The sequence below is a fragment of the Centrocercus urophasianus genome, unplaced genomic scaffold (assembly GCF_019232065.1).
Source record: "Centrocercus urophasianus isolate 14NV4802_14NV808 unplaced genomic scaffold, USGS_Curo_1.0 seq_30, whole genome shotgun sequence".
Classification (NCBI taxonomy): Eukaryota; Metazoa; Chordata; class Aves; order Galliformes; family Phasianidae; genus Centrocercus; species Centrocercus urophasianus.
Window position 1 is genome coordinate 998,161 of NW_024884867.1, and position 13,424 is coordinate 1,011,584.

At 47.6% G+C, this 13,424-nt stretch overlaps 1 protein-coding gene across 1 annotated transcript in view; it reads right to left on the reverse strand.

The window, feature by feature from the left end:
- MED13L (mediator complex subunit 13L) overlaps positions 1–9,902 on the reverse strand; it is a 179,213-nt gene extending 169,311 nt beyond the window's left edge. Inside the window, exon 1 of the mRNA XM_042829053.1 lies at positions 9,783–9,902. Within this exon, the coding sequence (XP_042684987.1) occupies positions 9,783–9,854 (72 nt within the window). The 5' untranslated portion in view covers positions 9,855–9,902. The remainder of the gene's footprint in view (positions 1–9,782) is intronic.
- Positions 9,903–13,424: the final 3,522 nt, after the last annotated feature.

Below are 13,424 nucleotides of genomic sequence, written 5' to 3' on the forward strand. Positions count from 1 at the left end.
AGTAGTGACAGGGAGGAGGGTTTTTTCTGTCTCCCAGCTGTCAGCACAATCCCATGTACGAGGGAGAGGAGGCAGCTAGGAAGATTAAGGGATTGTTTCAGAAAACACAAGTCAGAGCAGTCTCAGAAGGAATTTGAGGTGGAAAATATAAAAGGATCCCAGTACGAATGCTCAGGTTTCAGCAGTTCTGGCAGATGTAGGAGCTACCAAAGAAGTTCTGAGTGGCAAGCATAAAAAAATAATCTGATACAAAGGCCCAAATTGCTGATTTGTATCCCAAGAGCCATACAATTTCTGGGTTAAGTACCAAAATAAAAGTCCTAAATAAGGCAGCAGAAGGAAGACAAACAGGCACACACTGACATACAGGAAGAGCAACAGCACCTTCCTGGAGTCCAATCTCTCAGACAGCTATAGCCCAGCATCTGCTGATCTTGTGCTGTAGTGCAAAAATGTGTGAAAATGGAAGACTAATAAAGCACATACTAATTGCTAATAAACATTAAAGAAGATTTTTACTAGTCAAATAGCTACAGGTCAAGTGAGAAAAGTTCTGCTGCAGATTAACACCCACCAAAAGGGAAAAGGAGAGAACACATTTGCTATTGTAAAAGGGGACACCTGGAATCAGTGTACAGGAAAGTGTTTCACAAGATTTTCCACAGATACTAAAATGAAGGAGGAGACTAGCAAACTGACAGAATCTGCTTACAAAATTGAGATGGGAGGATAAGAGCCCATTGCAAAGAACTTAAAATTGCACACCGTGGAAGAAATCAAGCCAGCATGTGAAATTCAGCATAGATAAACACGACATAAATCGAGGGTGTAGGCACACAAACAAGAAAAACAGAACAAAAGGAATTCGTGCAAGACAACCTTCAGGCTCCATCAAGATCTCAGTGCAGTGAATGGCTTTGGTTAACAAAGCTCCAGCCCCGAGCAGACCCAGCAGCACTCAGCACACAGCTCTCAGCATGGCTCTCCAGCTCCTCTCTGCAGGAAGGGCTGCACCAAGTTTATCAGACAGATCTGAAAGGATAACGTGTAAACCCAGCCAGTGGCCAAAGGGCAGAGATTCAGCCACTACCTGAAAAGATGCTCTCAAGTCAGAAATACTAAAGTTATGACAGCAATATCTTCTCAAGTAAGCGTGCTACTGAAACCCAGGGGGCACACACCTGCACACACCTGTTCCTTCTGCTCCGTGGGGCCTTACAGATCCGTGAATTGCAAGCAGCCACACTAGAGTCATCAGCAGTGTGAGAAAGGAAAATTGAAAAGCTCATTTCAACAACAAAACAGGTGCAGAATGGGTAGGAAGATAGTTCTCATTGGATGCTACTGGACAAGATCTACCTGTGTCTATAGAGAACTTACTGACCCACATTAAACATAAAAGCAGACAAAAGCACTCAAAAACAAAATGTGGTGAGTTTTGCTTCTGTTTTGGGTGTTTTTATGTAATAGAGAGGAAGAAATGAAACAATCACCTATATCAGAACTGAACAAGGAGCATAAATACAGATACACTGCTGTATGCCGCAACGTCTGCGAGCAAAATGTCTCCTCTGAGAAGAGACAGAAGGAACTGAATACCCTATTTCAACTTGAACAACCCTAGGGTTAGGCACTTACTAATGTGTAATCCAGCTCCTCTGACAGCTTGTAAAATTCTCCTTTAGCGGTTCACGTCCTTAAACAAGAACTTGTGGTAACTTCTCCCTAATATTGTGTTCCCTGAACTTCTGCAGGTCAGGCTATGGCTGCAATTACACAGAGCAGGCTAAAGAACCACAGTTCCACAGAGCACCGACCAGCTCCTTCACAAGGGGAATCAACTGTGTTTTAACTTCTGATTATATAGCTGAGAACAGAGAAAATGAAAACCACCACTGCACTTTTCCACCGCTTCTAACAGCACAGAAATCAAATCCACGTGCAACGGACTGCCAAAGAATCCTTTCCCTCACTCTGAATGATCAGGTCTGCAGCTCCCTTCAAAAAGCCATCACCAGCACTAAGGAACTGCCCATGTTCCAAATTAAAAAATAAAACCTCTCTTACAGAGAAGTTATCCAACGTATTCAAAAAAGAAAGCAGAACGCATGTCAGCACCCGCAAGAGAGCCAAGTTACAAGCAAATATGAAAGTGAAGGATTCTTCTCTCTTCCTTCAACCTTTTATTTTTAACTGAAGGAAGGAAATATCAAACATCAGAGTCTTACAATGGACTATCAGATGTTTCCCAAACAGAGTAATCTAACACATGAGCAGTTAAAAAAAAAAAAAAAAAAAAAAAAAAGAAGAAGGGGGAGGAGGAAAGGAAATAACAACCAAAGTAGAGTAAACTTTGGCCCACTGAGTTCAGGAATGCAGTTCCTTTCCTTCTTTTATGCAAAAAATAAAAAAATAAATCTGCACCGGGAGCTCAGAACACTGTCACACCACCACCAAGCACCACGGCTGTGGGAACAGCAGCTCAGGGATCGCTCCACGCACGAGCGGCGCCCACAGCCCGACCCACACGGCCCCAACGCCAGCAGGAGCACCAAGCAAAGCCCTGCTTGTTGAGCTGCCTGCCAAAACCCCTTAAAAAAGGAAAACCAGGAGGAGAAAAAAAACACACCTCTCTCAAGAACTCTTTTATACAAATCTTCCTTAACATAGAAAGTACAAATAAATCCACTACATGACTGGTCATGCAGGTTCCTTTTGCCAGTTTTCTTACTGTCACTCCTGCGCACACATGAACCCAGCACCTCCTCCCAGAAGGAAATTCTGGAAATTCACTAGCTCAAAATGTTATTTAAAGACAAAATTTGAACATCAGAAACATTGGGCAAACTCAGGATAAGGCAACTTAACCAATTAGCCTCCTCTGTCAGCAAATAAATTGTTTTCTGTACAAAGGTGTTGGCACAGTTAGTACAAGGCATTCCTGGAAAGGATTTTATAACTTCCCCAGAATCAGCTACAAGTTGTGGAACACAGCAGCCATGCAGGAGCTGAGACTTACAAGAACCCACCAGCAAGAGACTGCAGCTGGACAAAACGGGCTCAGCACTTCCTAGCAAACCAAAGGCTCCGATGAGGAAAAAAAACATGGTTTTATACTGTCACACAGTAATACATTACCAAAAGGCAGGAGGTTTTCAATGCCTGGATCAGTAGCACAGAAGAGTTTCCTATAAATTTTCTTCTCAATCCGCCGTTCTGTCAAAATACTGTATTTTGTGGGCAAACATGGAGCCGTAAGAACAGTCAACAAGGCAACATCTGCAGCACAAGTCTCTTAAAACTAAAGGATGAATTAAATAAAGTTGTACTGAATGAGCTTTCAGTCTCCTCTCCTGCACAGCCACTCACACCCAGCTTCAATCCGTGCTGCTGCCTGAACGCTGGGGGGCAAGGGAATGAGGGGTGCAGTGCTGGGGGGGCTAAGAGGGGACAGGAGTTGCCTGATGCAGGTGTACATGGGAGCTGAGTCCTGCCATGGGCAATAGGGCAGGGAAAGGAACACTGGGGGGGGAAAAGCGCTCCTTCTTCCTATAATGGTTTTGACTTGTCATAGAAAGCTAAGAGCAGTACACAGCACTGCCACAGGGGCTGATAAAAGAAAGCAGAGGAAAGTTCCTATGAAAAGTGATATAGAAATGTGTCTTAATTTAAATAAATGCCTTAACTGGTGAGGACTGTCCATTTATCTCCAGTTTTGTATGATTAAATCTAATTCTTAGCACAGGGACGAGGTATTTGCATGTTTGACCTCGTTGATGTAAATATTGCCTAGAGGCACATTATGTAGCAGCATCACCATAAAACTTCCTGTTTCAAAGAAACAAAGGAGAGAATGCCACCAAGCACTCAAATCACATTTCCATACACATTATTGCGATTCCGCTCAGGAAAGGGAATGAAGCCACAACTTAGCAGTGAGTACAGAAGCAGCACACAGCTCACACAGAGCAGTAGAGGAATACAGAGATTTGAAAGACTGTAATGCTATACTGGTCAGCCCCAAAGACACCCCCCTACCCATGTTACTGGGCTGCCTGCAGGAGCACACTCACAAGTTCAAGAAAACTGCCATGCAGTTCTACAAACCTCTGAGCGTGCAGGCATAGAGTGGCAACATTGGTAACATTCCTGCATTAGGAAGAAACAATTAGAAAAAAAAACAAAACCACAATGAGAATTAGTTGTTAGTATTGGATGGCACTGCAGGAGATAGCACTGAGTCAATGCAGAATGAAAAATAAAAGGCAGAGAAGGCACAGGACCAAAGCCTCTGGAAGCAAAATCACAGTAACCAGAGGAGATAGAGCAGTAAGAGAAGAATGGAGAGGAGCAGAATGATCCCAGTCACAGGATGAGAAAACTGCAGCAGCACTCCTGAGATGAGCAGGGATGTTAAGCAGAAGGATGCTGTCCTGACCAAGGAGGTACACATGAGGTGAGCAGGTTCCCTGCAGTGAGCAAGGGAGATGGGAAACAAGGTGGAGAGTTCTCACCCCATAGCCAGAAAGCTTATCAAACAGGCCTAAGTGTTTAACTTCTTACAAGCATGCCATTCCGGTCACACCGATACCTCCAAGCATTTACAGAAGGGCAATCTACACCCTACACCAAAGGGACAGTTATGAATACTTAAAAAAAAGAAATCCATAAAGTCTCTCCATCCAGTGACCAAAGGCAATTAGTTCAGCACTCAGCTCACAAAAGTTTCTCCCCTAAAATTCAAAGATTTCCATTTCTCTAGATTTCTTCAAGACAATTGCATTGCAAAGAAGGAAAATAATGGCAGAAAGCTTCACATGCAGCATTGAAAAGTTCCTCCTTTTAATGCTTCCACATGAGGAAGTGCTCTCAGAAGCAGAGAATGGAAAAAAGAAAAAAGAAAAAAGAAAAAAAAAAAAAAAAAAAAAAAAAAGGACTCAAGATCAAAATGTTTTTGATAACTAGGGTTGTGATGTCAGTATTGCACAATTATGTAGAACACCCCACAAATACTGAATCTTTTTAGCCGGATAAGCAAGTGAAAGTTACAATTTTTGATCAGCAGTTGTTTTTGTTTGTTTTATAATAAACACGTCAGCCTAATAGTTGAGTCTCATGTCCACATTCATGGCAGCTCCCTCCCCAAGGCACAGTGCTGTCACCAGCAGCAGAACGTGGTCATTGGAAGACTCACAGCTGAACGTGCACAGCTCCTGCAGAACTAAGCAGGATTTCACAGAGCCTCACTCAGACACTTCCCACCAGCTAGTCCAGGTCTTCGGTCCTGAGCTGCAAATGTAACTCCTACACACTCAATTTCCTTGTGCAGCATGCAGAAAAGGTTACTTACCTAACTCAGTCATTAATTCCACTCCCAAAGGTGGGCAAGTTGGATGTGACACACTTTGGATGCTGCTCTGTCCCAATCTCTTTAGAAATCTGCATTCATTTGTTTAAACTCATACCTGAATAGGCTCCGTGGAACTCCTGAATGCTCTCTGACTGCTTTCCAAAAAGATTTTGAAGGGAACTTTTCCACTTCCATCCCATTACCCAATAAAATTCAGGATAAAAGGTAACTAAAGAATCAAATACTGACGGAAAATTTGACAGGTTAAGTCCATTCCGTGAATACATCTATGTAAATTCACACCTACATAAAGCCTGAAAGAAGCAATATCCTGACCACAACGTGACACAGCCACAGTAACAGCCTGCTGCTCGGATAATCCGGTGAGCAGGGCCAGGTTAATTTACTACTGCCTATGGATTTGGTTGTGCAATCAACTGTTTACTATGAAGTCTTTTACTGACAATTACGCAAGGTACCAAAGAGTGCCTCTACAGCACTCCTGATCTTCACTTCAGGATGCCTTGAAAACCCATAAAGAAGATATTTCAAATGCCATTTCAGACTCCCTTGGCTCCTTTCAGTTTCACTATTAAAATGGCAGCAAGTCTCGCTGATGGAAGTTTGTTGTTCTGCTTGGGAACTAGAAGCAAAACCCCAGTGACCCTCAGGGTGTGTAAATCGCAGTGGAAGGCGATGTGGAGCAGAGACAAACTCCTGCCACTCACAGCTCTCCTGCAGCAGGATCCTGGGAGAATGCATTTAAACACCTGCTCACAACCTCTTTGACAGTAGATTCTACAAAGCATTATACAAATACGTATTGCTTTTCAAGCACAAAACCAAGTCCTTTCCAGGCTGAAGACTCCTACAGCATCCAGTCTTTCATCACACAAAAGCTGTTCCAAATTCACAGTCACTCCTGACACCCTTGGCTCCATTCTTCCTCCTGGCCCAGCAGACATTATGCAACCTCGGCCCAGTTTTGCAGGGCTGTCTTGTGTCTCCTGATCCACCATTGCAGTACAGGCAGGCAAAAGAATCACAGAATCACAGCCTTTATCATCACAGAATGGCCTGGGCTGAAAAGGACCACAATTATGTAGTTTCAACCCCCAGCTATGTGCAGGGTCACCAACCTCCAGACCAGGCTGCCCAGAGCCACATCCAGCCTGGCCCTGGATGCCCCCAGGGATGGGGCATCCACAACATTTTCCAGAATGTCTTTGACTGTCCTGATAATTACTAGTTTCAATTGGCCATGCAAGCTAAGAGCCCCACATTCCCTACACATCTTCACCTCCATAGCGTCAGCCCTTACTCACAGGAAAAAAATAAAATCAAATTAATTTCAGTACAACTACTTTTATGATACAGGATTTACACAGGAAGACTGTCTGCCAGCTGGACTGAAGTTTCAGTACAAAGGGCATTACTTCAGAACATGTGGCCTAAGTAGTTATTAGCCAACACTCGGTATTTAAATAAACTGCCCCTTAACAATTGCTTATTAGGCACTGTTGACAAACAGGCGTTCTTCTCCAGCAGCAGACATTTTGATTACTGCTGCAAAAACAGAGTTAGGACAAATACAACTCCTTCCATTGCTCTGCGGGAGACAACAGATTTCAGACAACGTGGGCTCTTAATGAGCACGGCCACCGACCTGCCAGGCACCACAGGACGGACAGGCTGCCATCCGAGGCACGTTGTGACCCTCATAATGCCTCACTAAGAAACGCGTTATGTTCAGGGCAGAAACTGAGGTTCCCTTCTGCCTGCCTGACCAAGCACACACATTAACTCACTTTCCACAGTGGTTCTGCTTCCTGTGTCAGCACAGCACAGCACGGAGAGCAGCCCCTCGCGCCATGCCTGAACACCACTGCAGGTACCAGACATCACTTCTGGCACCTGCATGATCAGAGCTCATTTTATAACCTTAAGACTATGCCGCCCCCTCAGGTGACATATTTTAAACTAAGAGCCTCTACACATTCAGGGCATCACTGACAAAACATAACCAGTTACTAGAAAGCTTTGGAAAACGTTTTTCACAACAGCAAGATACTTTCAAAAATATTTCCCCAAGAAAATCCAAACAAACAGCAGCGCCTACCATCTCTCTAAAGAACGTCTACAGCTGACAGACAAACAAGCTGGACATGATGGGTTGCCAAACACCCCAAAGCCACTGCCAACCTCAGGCACACAGCACAGTCTGGCTCCTCTGGCACAGGAGCTGCTGTTCCTCCTCAGACAAAGGGAACGTTTGTGGGAAGAAACGTTGCTACAACACCAGCAAACAGAAGTACTATTTCTGAGCTGTCATTCTCCAGGCAAGAACATCACCTTTTGATTCAAGCCCAAAACGAAGCTGGAGATTAAAAATGAATTGTAATAATCATGGCAGAATGGGTTTCAGGCAGCTCAGTAATTCACCTCACTCCTACGGGATGAATGAGTTCCCATCAACAGCTGATTCATTTGTGCATGTTTCTGTTCTGTTGCACTGCAAGAGTAAACGAAGAGCAAAACTTCCTCCAATTAGCAATCCCTACTACTGTACCTTTAACACTTTGTACGTTTTTACGTGAATGTGACAATTTGAGGTTATAAGGTCAGTTCTGCTGGCCACAGACCCCCCGTCCCTACTTCCTTCCTTGGTATCCTTCACTGATACATACACCATAACAAATACCAATTCAACTGAAAACAAATCACACTGACAGTTACAGCATTTGTATATGTATATACAAGTATATATAAAATGGATATATATATTTTTTTGCAAGTAGACCATGAAAATAATGAAATCATTACAGTTGGATGCGTAGTACCACATTATAAGTAGGGATACCTTCCACAAAATTACTTGAGAAAAGAAGAGATCATACATTAAACTCATAATTATTATGAAGCTCACCTGCATTCTGATGGAATCACAGCCCTATTTCAAAAGTTCCCACTCCCCTGCCCAGCAGGGAGAAACACAAAGCAGACAGACCAAGCTGCAGTCACTGCAAAGTAACCTCATATTGTGATGTATGCTAATTGCATGCCACTACTTTTTTTAACCAAAGGCAGACCTGCAGTTTGCAACCACATAAAGTTACACACATCAAAAATAATCAGTTTTCCATGAATAAAGGGGGATCTCACTGCTCCTTCCACAAAGCAGAGAGCGCTCCGTTCCTCTGTCCATCTGTACGTCTCTCACGCTCACCATTTTTCCTTCACATGCAAGAGCAGGACATTCAAAGTCACTGCAACAGCTCCTGCACCTCTGCACACACAGCACTGCTTCCTACACACAGTTATTGCTCAGAGGGCACCGCCAAGGGAAAACCCATGCACAAGGCCAGGTGATGGAACAGTACATGAAAAAGCCAAAATTAGTCCAGCATTCATTCGCACAGAAGGAGCTCCGGGCTTGTTTCCCAGCAGCTGAGCACTGAGGGCTCCTGCCCCACATTCTCCATAGGTATGAACAAAATAACAAATAAAGGCAACAAAATAACAGAGAAGCAAGCAGACGGAGGCAAAACAATCAACACAGGGCAAAGAAAGGCAAAATGACATCAAACAAAAAGATCATTCACATTTCCAGTCTGTTTTATTCTTCCCCTTCCTTCTTGCAAGACAGCCAACAGCACCCTCCTCCTTTCTGCTGGAAATGAGAGATGCCACCAGCAGCCACCTCCAGTGCTCACATGGGGAAGGACCCAACATCCCCCCCATCCCCACCTTGCACTACGCATTCCCATGCACACACCAAGTCCCCCCCAACTCCCCCTGCTGCCAGGCTCCCCAGCACGGCCATGCCCAGCTGGGGCAGGGGCTGTGGGCAGCAGGTGCACAGCCTGCTGGTAAACTGGCTTCTAATGGACGCTGCCCCTGAGTGGAAAGAGTCTTGATAAATTTAGACCATGCACCCGTGCTGGCCAAAACCGATAGCGTAATTCCCGCACCATTAAACCAAACAATCAGCCCAAGTACAAAAGTTGCCAATTACCAACGATACAGAAATAAAGCATCAACACTATCCGGCAGACAACATCTTCGGTTGTTTCTCTCCAGAGAAGGAATGAACGATTATTTCTGCACTCGCCGTGTCTCGGGGCAGGCTCTGTGCCAGGCGTGGCCGTATCGGGAGCTGACTGAGATCCGTGCAGCTCCCCGCGCCCGCCCGCTGCCGCCTCGCCGTCATCGCGCACAGAGCAGCACCGGCCCGAGGGCACCGAGCGGAGCCACGCACGGAGCGACACGGCCGCGGGGAGCCGCGCCGGGGGAGGGGCCAGTGGAGGAGCAGCCCCACGGCCCGGGCTATAAAGCCCCCGGCAGCCGCACCCGGCGCCAAACCCGCAGCGCCCGGTGCGAGCCGTCGTCCCGGCCCACCCTCCCCCCCCTCTCCTCCTCCTCGGGCACTCACCAGCGAGAAGAGGTTGGAGTGGCAGTCCTCCAGGCTGGCCCCGTTCGCCACCCAGTTGGCCGCTGCAGTCATGATCCTCGGCGAGCCCCAGCGCGGGGCATGTCTGGGGAGCGGGGCCCGGCGACGGGGGGAGGCTGCGGGCGCTGCCGGCCGCTGCCCGCTGCCCCGGGAGCTCCGCTGTGCCGGCGGACGGGGGGCGGCGGCCGCTCAGGCGGCTCCGGCGGGGGCTCGATCCGACGGGGGCCGCTCAGCAGGCGGCGGCGGCGGGGGGCGGCCCTCCCGCGGGCCTCCAGGCCGCCTCAGCGCCGCGGAGGAGGAGGAGGAGGAGAAGGGGAGGAGGGGGCGGGGGGGCCCGGGGCCCTTCTTCCGCGTCCAGCGCCGGCCCCCCCGGCCGCGGCGGGGCTCGGGGCTCCTCCCGCGGTCCGGCGGCGGTCCCTGCGGGGCGGGGGAAGGCCGAGGGCAGTGGCGGCGGCGGGCGGGGGGCGCTGTGCGGAGCCCGTGTCCCTCCCCGCCCCGCCCGGCCGCCCCTCGCTGCTGCCGCCGCTGGCGGTGGGTGGATGGTGTTTTCCTCCTCCTCCTCCTCCTCCTCCTCCTCCTCCTGCCGCTGCCGCTGCCTTGTTTACGCTCCGTGCGGGTCTCCCGGTGCTGCGGGAGGCGGGCGGCGGCCCGGGCCCGGAGAGGGAGCGCTGTCCGTGCCCGTCCTCGCCCCCCTCCGCCTGGCGCTGCCCGCACGGCGGCCCCGCTCACCCGCTCCTCCTCACACACTCGCCTCTGCCTCTCTCCACTCTGACAGCAATGGCGGCCGCCAGCCGCAGCTCGCTTCGCCATTGGCCGGCGCTTCCCCACGTGACTCGCGGCGGAGGGCGGGGGCAAGGCGTCGGGGCTCCCCCCGGCCCCTCCCTCCTCCGTCGCGAAGAACCTCCGGGCCGCTGGAGGCGCTGCGCGCTGCCGGCCGTCAGCGGTGCCGGGGGGAAGTTGGTGGACGCCGCCCTCAGAGGGCTGTGAGGCGGGCGGGCGGAGCGCGCTGCGGGCTGCATTCGGCGCCGTCGCTATGCCGCCTCTTCCAGCCGGCGGGGTTCCGCACCTGCGGACTCCGCGAACCGTTTCCCAGTACAGGAACGCATTGGCAGCCCCGGTGTGCCGGGTCTGCTGTAATGGTTCATCCGGGCCCTTTGGGAGCTGCCTTCCCGTGCACCTGGGAGCACCCGGCTGGCACGGAGGCATCGTGACTGCCCCGACGTTGGGCGGCACTCCTGGCGTGGGGCAGCGCGCGTACTGAGATATGCTTCACGGGCAAAAAGTTCTCTGTGCTTCGTGGCAGCTTTCCTTATCGTGGCTTCAATCTTACCTAGGCATCTTTTTTTTTTTTTTTTTTTCCAATTCACTTTGCATTGCAATAAATTAAGAAGATTAGCATCTATTCTAATGACGGAATGGAGTTTGGATTTACCTCACAGTAACAGATCTCTGACATAAACATCACTGTCGCTTACCTAAATTGCACACGCAGTGTGAGAGACTTTGGGCCCAACATTCCCACCCAACCCACCCCTGGACAAGTGCAGTTCATCGCATCTCGTTCATGTCGTGTCACAAGCACCGCACTGCATCAGGGTTTCCAAAGACCGTTTCAATATTCACGTTGGATTGCAGATGAAAATTGTTTATTTCTTCAAACTTACCACATGGCCACACAAACTCTAGACTCATGGTAAGGAGAGACTTTCACCTCCCTTTGGTTTAGGAGAATCAGTGTGACAAAGAGGTGCTGGGAAAGACCTGAGCTGGTAGGCAGCAAAGCTGACAAAGTACTCAGACTGCCATGTTTGAGTGAGTGCTTCCTGCATCCTGGGATCCAAAACCAGGAAAGTAGAGTACTTGGGGCCATGTTACCTCTGTTACTTTTAGAAACAACTCTGGTAAACAGAGAACACAATGTGACACTCATTAATACATTAAGCAACGTGTATTAACCAAGAAAGGCTGAAAAACGGAAGTTACAGCTTCAGTTATCCAACCCATCCTTAAATAACACCTAGGGTACAACAAACAGTTCTATAAAGAAAGTGTTACATTTCAGGAATAAAATAAAATCCCTTATAATATTTTTTCTAAAAATCTTATAAAACGCTTTGAAATTGAGGATCCCATTATTACTTATCCCAGAAATCTAACCACAGTGTGCAGAATTAAACACTGCAGAAGAGTGCATTCATGTTTCTCCATGTACTGCTCAGCCTCCAAGCGTTGGTCAGCATTTCTGCTCTGGATCTTCCAGGTAGAGATGACTTACTATGCTTAATTTGCTCATGATCTCAAGACAACACACACTGGAGCCTTACCTATTATTCAAATCCATTTTCATGGGGAGAAATTGTAATGTACTCCCACTCAGCTGCTTTGGCCTTTTTTTTCAGGTTTCTTATGAAAGCTGGCAACTCTTTAAACTACAAGTCCTTTTGTGTAGCTGCATTAATGATGCATTCCCTTAATGAGGGAACGTTGTGAAGTTGAAGAGCTGCTGTTTGCATTGCAAAGCTTACATTCTTTTAAACTGGGGAAAAAAAAAAAAAAAAAAAAAAAAAAAAAAAAAAGAGATAACATCTCTCTTACTATTTTACCAGTTACTTGACTTCATATTATGCTCAGTTGTCACAGACAAGAAATATTTACCGTCCAGTCATCCGCAGCTCCCAATCAGGAAAGCTCCCATGCTGTCTTCAAACAATAGTGCTACTTAAAACAGAAATTGTTCCACTTGCAAATATCATACACAGGTACAAGTGGCACTTGCTCATGCGTCATTATCCTGGATAGTATGTGGTGAAACGTGTTTCCCAGCTCAGGGTATTCAAGTTTTATTCCCTCTTTTCTTTTAGTGCCTTTTAATAACTCATCAATGAACATAAACTCAACTGGTTTTCCGCTTTAACCAAATAACTGTTTTTCAGTTACAGCAAGATACAGAAACTTTGTAATTAATTCTGCCCGTGCAATCATTTGCAAGCTGCAGGACTAAACCCTGAAGTTTCCAGGCTCCAGGGCTCAGCTTGGCCTTCGCCATACAGACTCCATAAGCACTCGGAAATGGAACAACCAGTTACCTGTCCTTACAGACACCTTCCAGAATCACAGTGCTAGGCAGGAGTGTTTCATTCTAAAGCAGCTTACCTAGACCCGCAGTAATGATCAAACCTGTTCTTCCAGGAGGACAGCGCAGAGATTCCCAGACTTTGGTTTCGCCAGCAGGTGTTGCTTCTGCTTCAAACTAAACATGGAGGAAGAGACAGAGATGTCAGGAGGCCAAAGCAAAGCTAAGATTTGTCAAGCGATTGCTTGGTTTTATTTTGTCTTAAAGCACATCAACTTTGCAGTGTTTTTAAGCACCTCCAATCCACGACAAGAACATTTACTTGAGGAACCCAGCTGTCCTGAGCGCTGCACTGAGGCAGGGCCCTCCTGACTGGCTGTGGGGGGTTGGCACTTCTTACAACAGAAGCAGAACTGGAGGTCAGCCAGCTTTTGTCAGTGTCAAAAAGAAGAAGTGTTTGACATTTCAGCTCAAATGTAACTTATTTCTAGGTAAAACAAAGGCTTAGAAGACCAAGCTGTAAAAGAACTCACCTCTCAGTTGCTGTTTTC